Source organism: Sycon ciliatum, chromosome 2, assembly GCF_964019385.1.
Source record: "Sycon ciliatum chromosome 2, ocSycCili1.1, whole genome shotgun sequence".
Classification (NCBI taxonomy): domain Eukaryota; kingdom Metazoa; phylum Porifera; class Calcarea; order Leucosolenida; family Sycettidae; genus Sycon; species Sycon ciliatum.
The window spans coordinates 4,262,081-4,272,154 of record NC_088644.1 but is presented as its reverse complement, the minus strand read 5'-3'; the positions used below and the strand labels follow the sequence as shown (position 1 = coordinate 4,272,154).

The 10,074-nt window shown below is 46.7% G+C and overlaps 1 protein-coding gene across 1 annotated transcript; it reads right to left on the bottom strand.

Annotated features, from left to right (window-relative positions):
- Positions 1-4,452: 4,452 nt before the first annotated feature.
- On the bottom strand, positions 4,453-7,192 carry LOC135808330 (uncharacterized). Its single transcript, XM_065321503.1, has 5 exons — positions 6,707-7,192; positions 6,512-6,593; positions 6,098-6,152; positions 5,903-6,006; positions 4,453-4,989 (listed from the first exon to the last, which is right to left on the bottom strand). The coding sequence occupies exons 1-4, from the start codon at positions 6,970-6,972 to the stop codon at positions 5,969-5,971; spliced, it is 441 nt and encodes a 146-aa protein (XP_065177575.1). The 5' UTR covers positions 6,973-7,192; the 3' UTR covers positions 4,453-4,989; positions 5,903-5,968.
- Positions 7,193-10,074: the final 2,882 nt, after the last annotated feature.

The following is a 10,074-nucleotide window of genomic DNA, read 5'->3' as shown; positions in this document are numbered from 1 at the left end:
ATAGTTTTTACATGTATTTCCATTTTCCAGTTTCATGATGATTATCATTATTTGAAACAAATAATTTAATTATTTGTTTCAAAAAATCAGTGCAAGCAAGTCACAAAAACTCAAAATGAACCTGTTCAGCTCAGCTCGTGCACAGCGAGCTACAGTCCATTCATAAAAAAATGGGTCCTGGCTCTGGCGAGCTCCCGTCACGGCTGTCAAGAAGCGGCAACTTAGAAAGATGGCGTCGGTTCGAGATGGCATGGTAACCGCGCACGTGCCGTGGTCCGTGACTTGCTCATGTATGCACGCAAATGCAAGTCACAAACTCACAAAGATCGTCTTTGCATTTGGAGAACATATCTTCGACTCTCTTTGGAGGTTGGCGAGGTTTGCCTAATCTTTACTTGATTGCGATGCCGGTATGTCCTCTCAATAATTAGAACAAAGAGAGCTGATGATCGCTTCATTGCTGAGCAGAAGTAACAATCAACTCTCCTCATGTCCTCAGTGCCAAAGGCAGACGACTGCAATTCCACAACGAGCATTTCACGATGATGGAAACAATAATCGTGTACTAGTACACACTTGGACCATTTGGTCATCCCTATTCTAGCCGCTAGTCCGTCCAGCAAGCAGATATTGACTATTACGATAAGTACAACTGCGTGAACGAGGGCTCACCCAGCAAATTCAATTCAAGACGTGACTCCAGTCAAGAATTAGGGTCTTTACTCGAGAACTTCACAAATACAGGTCAAGGCACCCCACAAAACTGATAGATGGCACGAACGAAAGACAAATAGGCTAGACAAAGTGTCCCAAGTGATTGAAAACAGCAGATCTACCAAATAAGACAGCTACATGTGCCTAAACAACGGTTCCCATACAGTACAGAGTAGTATCAGGCAGAATGAAAGCCTTGGAAGTGCACAAATACAGCCACGACCGCCACAAAAATTGGACGACCGCCACAAAAAAATTCTCATTGCTCTACCTCCTTGAAGGGTGAAAGTTACCAGTTATCCTATAGCGATGTCAGTTTATGCCTGTTGGAACCCCCCACAGCCCGCACGAAATACCTTTCAAATAATTCCAGGATGCAATTGCAGCTCCAGACAGGAGGAAGAAGAACACCGTGAAAAATAACGGCAACGATGCCCAAACTCTCGGGAAACGGCTGAAGTCTTCCTGAAGATGTTAACATTGAATAGCCATCGATTACCAGCGTGGTTTGGTGACTTTAGAACTGTTTTGAGACTTAGAACGAAGCGATATCTCAAATTTGATGGAATTGTTACCTGTCAAATGCGTGGGCGAGCAGGCCAGCTGACTGGTTATGCATGAACATGCATGAGCATGCATTGATTTTTCATGGTTCACGTGCAGAAAACTAAGTTGCCGCGATCCAAGTGCAGCTAACAGCCGTGCCGTATTAGGCGATTTTTCGTGATTTCATCGTACACAGTGCAGTGCTGCGAACTTTGAAATTTGAAAAAGGGTCCAAAAAGGGTGCCTGAACTGGGGTTCGAACCGCAGAATGCACTGTTGCAGGCGGGGTCAAACGGCCTGGATTTTGATGGTTTTTCCCAATTCAGTGCTTTTGGGGCAAAACCTGGCCGAAATCCTATTCTTGCTATGGCTTGCTTTTTGGACAAAAAAACTTCAGAAACATAATTGGAAGAGGATTCCATATGGGATTGCAGAAAAAAATTCTAAAAAAACTCAACGTTTGACCCATTTATGGCCAAAAGCTAGAAGTTCATTTTTTTCTGAATGGACTGTAGTCTAGATAATTATTAATGGATCATGGAGTGACGCATGCATGACGTCGGAAGCGCTAAGCTTTACTACGAAGCAGGGAGTCGTAAAATACGGTATTTTACGACTCCCTGCTACGAAGTCACCCTCACAGTACACACACTTGCACAGTTCAGTGACCATGGTGACTGCACTGAGTGCAGACTGATGTCATACATGTACTAGCAGTCGACTATAGTATAAGCAAGAGTAGATAAACAAGAGTGTGCAACTCCGGATCTCTCCTGCACAATCTGCAGATACCCCCGCCCACGGCGGAATTTTTTGTTGACGTCACCTTTTTTCAGAGAAACGCGGACTTTGCCGCAGAGCAGTGTGAGAGCACGTGCTGGGCACCGAGCTTGTAGTGTAAGCTATAAGCCCGGCCAAGTGCACGAGGGAAACCTCTCCAAAAGGCTCGCAGTGCGTGCGTCGTCGAAAAGATTACGTCAACAAAAATTCCGCCGTGGGCCAACCTATCCGCGAGTTGCACACTCTTGTTTATCTAGTATAAGTGTAGATTACCCATATAAAAACCGCTCTGTGAGCGGTTCTGAAAAACCTCTACTGGTGCAGCCCCGTCGTAAAAGTAAGAAATTAGAACTGGCGCATTGTCCTCCCAAATGTGAACTGATCCACCTAAATCGCGATTGACGGGACCCGAACGCACCAGTAGCACGAGGTTCCTACCTGTGGATGCATAGACTGTGAGCCAGGCACCAAAAATCCTGTTAGAATTTTTTTTCGTTCCGACCTTGAGCGTACCGCAATTTTTTTCCCCAGTTCGTTTCATCTACTCGACTAGATACGAATTCAGCTTGTTGTCACTTCCAAATCAGGCACGAACATGCCCAAATAGAAGGGAGAAACTACTTTGGCCAAATCAATAGCCGCCATCGACAAGAACCAAGGTCACAAGAGCTGGAGCGGACTTCTGTTGCACCACTGACCTCGCAAAAATGTACGGTGGTGCAAACCCAGCCGCATCATGACGATGTTTTTTCGTGGTTTCTATAGTATTGTGTGCAGTGCTAGTGCAGCGCAGTGCAGTGGCAGTACGAACATCATCATGTCAATCATATCAGTGTGCTAGCATGCTTGCTGCTGATCAGTCAAGCTAAACTAAAGGTTTTTGTAATCTGTTGGAGCAGAAATACATGTAGAACGTACAATGTACCTTATCTCCGGAGAGCTAATAACTGTTTCGATCTTTTATACTGAAGTGCTTCAGACTATGATTAATTGTATCTTTCCGCTTGTGTTCTGTACATACAATGGGTAATGTAACTAATGTTTCAAAATAATTATTATTATAGTTCAAATAAACTACAGATCTGTATCTACCGGTATACCCCTGCGGTCCTCTAACGTTACTGGTTACGGTCATTGCTCTACCCTTTGCACTTATAAGTTAGGAAGCAATACAGCAGTACTTACGAAGTAACGTTACATTGATCAGTTATATGAGTGCAAATATACAAATCCTGTATCCAGCAACTTCTTTAACATTATTCTGCCATACTGTACATGTATATATTATAGAGATGTAGAGGGTGAAATGAGCATTGCACCGGATTAAACCAGATTCTCCTGGCTGTTGTTGATGGTCTTTTCCAACCGTTGTCTGGAGAATTCGCTGCTGCTGGGCTTTGTATATTGAATGCCACCTGTTTGTTCTGTACATTATCATTCCTGAAGTGCATTTCGTGGTTGTCGGCACCATTTCATGTGCACTTACCTACCAGTGCATCGTCACTTCAAGTAACATTTAAAATGTGCACGTACTTTATATAATGCACTTATGCGTAATTCTATAATTCTTGGCCTCGTATAGTTATTTTAACCCAGCTGCAATGACGCTTGATATACATTTCTTCGTCCAGTGCCGTTGCCTGCTGAAAAAAGTAAGAAACACCTTCAAAATAGCATGTTGCTATATCAGTTGCTATGTAGTTGCTATGGAAACGGGGTATGTTAAGATAATTGCTTATTTTGACTTCCCTGCAAGCTTCCCAAACTGACAACAATCAAAAATGATCTTCTATTAGGTCTCTCCACATGCTAAAAGAACAAAATCGCGGTACACCCAAAGTGGGAACGAAAATCATGAATTCATGCACTTGGCTCACAGTCTAGCAGCTGGGGACGCTGGTCCATAGCCAAAGCCAAAGCGGCAAAGGTGGGCTTCGGGGTAGATCTTGTATGGTAACTTGATCAGCGCCGACGCCGGCTGTGATCCTGTGCCCTCCCGACCTCGTGCTACTGGTGCGTTCGGGTCCCGTCAATCGCGATTTAGGTGGATCAGTTCACATTTGGGAGGACAATGCGCCAGTTCTAATTTCTTACTTTTACGACGGGGCTGCACCAGTAGAGGTTTTTCAGAACCGCTCACAGAGCGGTTTTTATATGGGTAATTTCAGTTCTTTTTCTGTTCCCTCCCCCACCCTAGCCCAGCTCCGAAGATAAACATGGTGAGCACGCGCGCGATGCACTGTATGTAGCCATGCAACTGCAGTAGCACACTGATACATTCCAGCCCTCCCCACCTTGCTACCCCGCACACAGACACCTTGTGACAAACACGCACATGCACATGGCACACACACACATGGGCACGCACACACATACATACACACACACACGACCCAAACAGGAAATTCTTGATGAACATTGTATAATGCCATGCAAAGCAGTGGCCACCATACTTCAGGAAGTCAGTTGTGAAACAAAAATAATTCAACTACAATGTGTAGGTAAGCTAGCAGCCAAAGCACAACATTGCAAACCGTGATGATATTTGCCTAAGGATTGCAGTTTGCAGACCACACCATGGAAGCAGTGAATACAGAATTATTGTAATGTCATACAAAGACGAGCAAAGAAGTGGCCACCATACACCAGAAACTTGCAGAAAGTCACATATCCAACAGATAGAGAAGTGAACAGCATCTGGTACAGCCCACACAAAACCAAGCTGACCTGATACTCGTCCGAAGATCGTAAGTGGCAGATCCTTTTCAACGATAGCATGCAGGTGTACGTTACACGCATGGACAAAATCTGACCGTGTCATCGGCATACATTGTCATCACATGCATACCCCACAGGTTACACACATGCACAGTAGAAGCACAATAAAAGCAATGGAAAAATACACACTTCAATTTCAGACTTCGATGTGGTCGTCACGGGGTGATATACCTGCAAGATACAAGTGATACAGAAAGCAAGCATAAGGTCGTGAGGTAGGCTATGAGACACCACAAATGGGTCACCTACATGTATGTTCAGGGCTGGTGTACACACACACGCAGAATTATCATAATCGAGAATTTCCCAAACTACAGAAGAGCAATGAAATCCATTTGCATGCACAGGAGCAATTTTGCAGTATGATGCGCAGCTCGGGAATACACCTGTTGGCAATGGATTACATTCCCATTGGAATTCCCATTCACGTGGGATTCACAGAAGCAATTTGGCAGTGTGCTGCGCAATGCGACACGACCTGCGATTCTGCGTGCGATGGAAACTCGCACAAAATACCATTCACAGAATCAGGACAAGACGTCAGCGATGCAACAGCGCCTTGCTGACGTGCCTCAAGTCAAACCTCAATGAGAATGCGTTTGTCGGTTACAACTGGTACAAATGTACAAGCAATTTCTGAAAATGCTCCTGTGAATCCTGCTTTAAGCAGTGCAGGAATGTCCCTCCTCCGCTCCCCCCCCCCCCCTCCACACCCTCAGGGAACTTGACAAGGAAGGGTGGTCTTCGCGGTTCCCAACATCTATTTGCAGTTTCTGGTCTCCACTATGTCTTTTCAATGGGGATTTGTACGTACCATAAAAGCAAGCCTAAAAAATGAACAGCACATTTGCCGTTCCCCCACTGGGGAGGATGCGTTCCAAAGCTATCCTGACAAGATACTCCGAGAAGCGGTGCTGAGTGCAATGCATTGTGAAACTGAAAAAGCTGACCAAGCCGCGGCATATAACGTCTAAACTTCAATTGTAGTTCGCCAGCTGACTACTTTCAGACTCCATGTAGGTTGGAGTACAGCTGGCTTAGAAGTTTGACAACGGCGCACGCACATAAGCAATGGCCACCTTACCTGTACTGTAGCAGTACTTCCGAGTTCCCGTATGGAAGTTCCCTCACTGTGTGTGCAATAGCAGCCTCATCGGACCAGTTCAATGCGACGCGGACAGTCCGACACTGAGGAGGACATTGAAGAAGTCAGAGACAGGAAGAATGGTTGATTTACAATTCAACTAGCAAGGCTGCACACCAACGAAGTTCCACTCACCATTGTGCCGTCCTTCTTGGAATGCAGAAATAACGCTTCCTCTCGAGAACGCAGCCTGTGACAGAGAAAAAGGAAGGAGCATCGCCATCGGCATTGGTCCTCTGCTATCACCGATTGCCGAGTTGCACAGTTCACTCTAACAAGACTGAGGATGTTCAAGAACTCCCCATCCATACCATTATTGGGGTAAGAGGAAAGGTCAGATTGCCTAGTTCCTAGGGCCTAGCATTCCTGGATGCCAGGATGTGCTGCCCCCCCCCCCCCTCCCTTCTACTGCCTGGAAAGGGCAACATATGTGACAGCGTTCACCAGTACAGTCGGAGGAGAACTTGGGAGAAGGCAAAAAAGGGCAACACATATGAATCCCTTATAAACAAGCAGTGGTAACTCTAGCACCAGCAATGTTGGACTTACATCCCAGCCATTGCCGCCGGATTCAGCGGCTTCTTCTTCTTCGTCTCCCATCTTGGAAGCACTCCTTCCCGTAAGTTCAGTCCTGGGATCGGGAGTACAGTCGGAGGAGGACGACGGAAAAGGCAAAAAGGCAACACACATGATTCCCTTATAAGCAAGCAGTGGCTACTCTGGCACCAGCAATGTTGGACTTACATCCCAGCCATTGCCGCCGGATTCCCACGCTTCCTCTTCGTCGTCTTCCAGTTCCCAGGTTCCATCTTGCAAATACTCCTTCCCGTAAGTAAGTGCAGTCCTGGCCTGGGTGGATGCGCAGTACATTGACGATGGCGGAGATGGAGCAGGTCAGGGGTCCCGAGAGCAGATTGTGGCCAAATTCGGGACGATGCCGGACGCCAGTCAGTATGAAGTAGCGAATTGCGGACCGCCACGTAGATTGGGGTCGCGGGGTCATAATCCATGGGCACTACTCGTACGTTGCTCCAAAAAAGGGCACTGCACTGTTCCACAGTTGCTGTTAGCGGTCGCCAAAGGCACTTGGTAGGCCGGTAATTGGGTCACGTGTCAACAAAGTGTCAACAAAGTGTCAACAACGTGTCGACCACGTGTCTTTAGCGGTACACTAATTTTGGTGTCCCCAAACTGAAAACATCGAGCACCAGTATGGAAAGGCTTTAGACAGAAAGCCTTTCCAATCTGTTTTTCGATTTTGACAGCATGCATGTTAGGCTGCGTTTACATGAGAAATTTCAACCCGGGTCGAGTTCAGCCCGGGTTGAAAGTCTGTACGACAAACAAAAGAGGTGAGCGTTTACGTAATTACATGAAGACAGTTGACCCGGGTCAAATACTGATATGCCGCCAAAAGTCCACTTCTACAGTCCTGTATGGTCACGTGAATCCGTTCGCGCGAAATTTGCATCTGCAGTGCCGTTCAAACCTGGCGCGAGATACGCACAGAAGTACGTTTGTACGATTTTGTTGACCCGGGTTGATTTCAACCAGGGAGTCGTAAAAGCCCGGGAGAGGACACGGCACACATTCCCAGAAAACATCTCTGCCTCGCGCTGCCGGGGAACGCTGCCAGGGAACGGTGTTGCGAGGCAAGGAAATTATTATTTTCGAAAATTGTGATGTCTTCTTGAAATACTAATTGGGACATCTCCGATTTCTCTTAGAGCACGGAAACGATTGCTCCGTCGAGTCTTCTGATCTCTATTTTCATCCTCAGTTCTTCCAACTGCCTCACTCATTCTCTCTCAGTTTATCGAAGTTAATTTATTCTGAGGCGATGGAAATGCAAGATAAATCCCTAATTGTACTTCACTTTTATTTGAGTTGGGATGAACGAAATGAGATTTGTGGAAAATGACGCCACTTCCCGTGTTAGCCGCTGGTCGTATCATACAGCCCACATTCCATTGCAGGTGATGGGCGAACGTTCGTGTTGAGATCCGCTGAGCTTCCTCGTACTCGTGGAGTTGAATTTGTGGCAGAAATTGCACTGAATTGCAGTCAAATGGTTGTGAATGAAACGAGATTTGTGGAAAATGACGCCACTTCCCGTGTTAGCCGCTGGTCGTATCATACAGCCCATATTCCATTGCAGATGATGGGCGAACGTTCGTGTTGAGATCCGCTGAGCTTCCTCGTACTCGTGGAGTTGAATTTGTGGCAGAAATTGCACTGAATTGCAGTCAAATGGTTGTGAATGAAACGAGATTTGTGGAAAATGACGCCACTTCCCGTGTTAGCCGCTGGTCGTATCATACAGCCCATATTCCATTGCAGATGATGGGCGAACGTTCGTGTTGAGATCCGCTGAGCTTCCTCGTACTCGTGGAGTTGAATTTGTGGCAGAAATTGCACTGAATTGCAGTCAAATGGTTGTGAATGAAACGAGATTTGTGGAAAATGACGCCACTTCCCGTGTTAGCCGCTGGTCGTATCATACAGCCCATATTCCATTGCAGATGATGGGCGAACGTTCGTGTTGAGATCCGCTGAGCTTCCTCGTACTCGTGGATTTATGAATTTGTGTCAGAAATTGCACTGAAATTGCAGTCGAGTGTAATTCTGTGCGTGTGTTGTGAGTGAATCGCAACGGCTCCCTTACTTCAGCATCGTCAAAACGCAACATAGAGCATTATTACGCACTCGTTCCATGATTCATGATATTGCCTGGATTCTTTTAAAAACAATCAATGTGTGTTCCCTATCTATCTACATTGTACATGGTTGCAGGTCGTTATTTATAAATCTTGATAATTTCAACACTTTTCTACTCGTATACTGACTTTAGCCGTTTAGGAAGCGGAAGGCTCAGCCTCCAGGTTGGCCAGAAAGGTTCTCAGTGAATCTAACCGAAGTCTTGGCGAGTGTACAAAAGGTAAACCTATCAGTACTTCATAACGGAATTGTGCACAAAAATGCGCACACACGCACGCACGCACGCGCGCGCGCGCACACACACACACACAAACACACACAAAAGTACAAGCACATGTGCACATACACACGCCTCCCCCCCCCCCCACACACACACACACTCAACTCCCCATCCCCTGTAGCTGTAGATCTACCATGTGTACTGAGTCTGACAGACAGACACACAATCATGTTTATGCTTCCTTCGCCACCAGTTTCGGATAATGGTGTCAACAACGAGTTGTAAAATATTGGTATTTTAGGACTCCCTGCCCTGAAGACGAGCACAGCGCCGTGGATCGAGCAGATCCGGCCGCGCCGGCCTAGCGTGCTTCACTTTCTGGCCGAGGCAAACATCGTCCGCGTGCGCGCATCCCGTGTCCTCTCCCGGGCTTTTACGACTCCCTGATTTCAACCCTCCCCTTGGGGGGAGGGTTGAAATCAACCCGGGTCAAGCGCAATGCGTCATGTAAACGCGCCATTCACTTTGTGCACATGGCGGGTTGAAATCTGACCCGGGTCGAACTCAACCCGGGTTGAAACGCTTCATGTAAACACAGCCTTACAAGGCGAGGACGCGTAGTGCTCCTGACTACAACCATAAACCGGTTGGCAGAGTCCCGGTCTTGCGACCATTTGAACCGTATTGGGAAAACCCAGGTTCGGAGGGCTTCCCACGGCCACAGACAATAGGGGTAAATCTACCACTAGGACAGCTCACCACCCACATTTCCCCCTCCATAAGGACACTACTGATCAAAATTAATAATTGAACCAACAACCGAAGATTCCTCCATGTATAAGTATCAGTATCAGCACTATAGACGACTGCAACCACTCACAAGCAACAGTTAGTTACCAGCTCTGATCCATCTACAACCTTCTCTTCGACTCTTGTTTCCGAACAACACAGCGCTCAGCAGGCAGTACCACGCGAACAGATTACAGCATCCATTCACCTTGTAGACAGTTACAATAGGGGCGCCAATATTTACTGCACTCTGCAGCTCTCGCTATACACAACAGGCACACTCGACCGCCGGCCGGATCGAGCCGTTTTCCTCGGATCGGAGATCATTTTCGATCTCCACCAAAATAAAATAATTAATCCACCACACACGGTTCACGTGGTAGAT

What these genes read in the sequence shown, in the direction of transcription:
- LOC135808330 (XM_065321503.1), bottom strand. Translation starts at nt 6,972, where the DNA reads ATGGATTATGACCCCGCGACCCCAATCTACGTGGCGGTCCGCAATTCG. An exon ending in CCGGCGGCAATGGCTGGGAT is followed by an intron (nt 6,594 to 6,706) that starts GTAAGTCCAACA and finishes TCCCGATCCCAG; the next exon opens with GACTGAACTTACGGGAAGGA. An exon ending in CCAAGAAGGACGGCACAATG is followed by an intron (nt 6,007 to 6,097) that starts GTGAGTGGAACT and finishes TGTCCTCCTCAG; the next exon opens with TGTCGGACTGTCCGCGTCGC.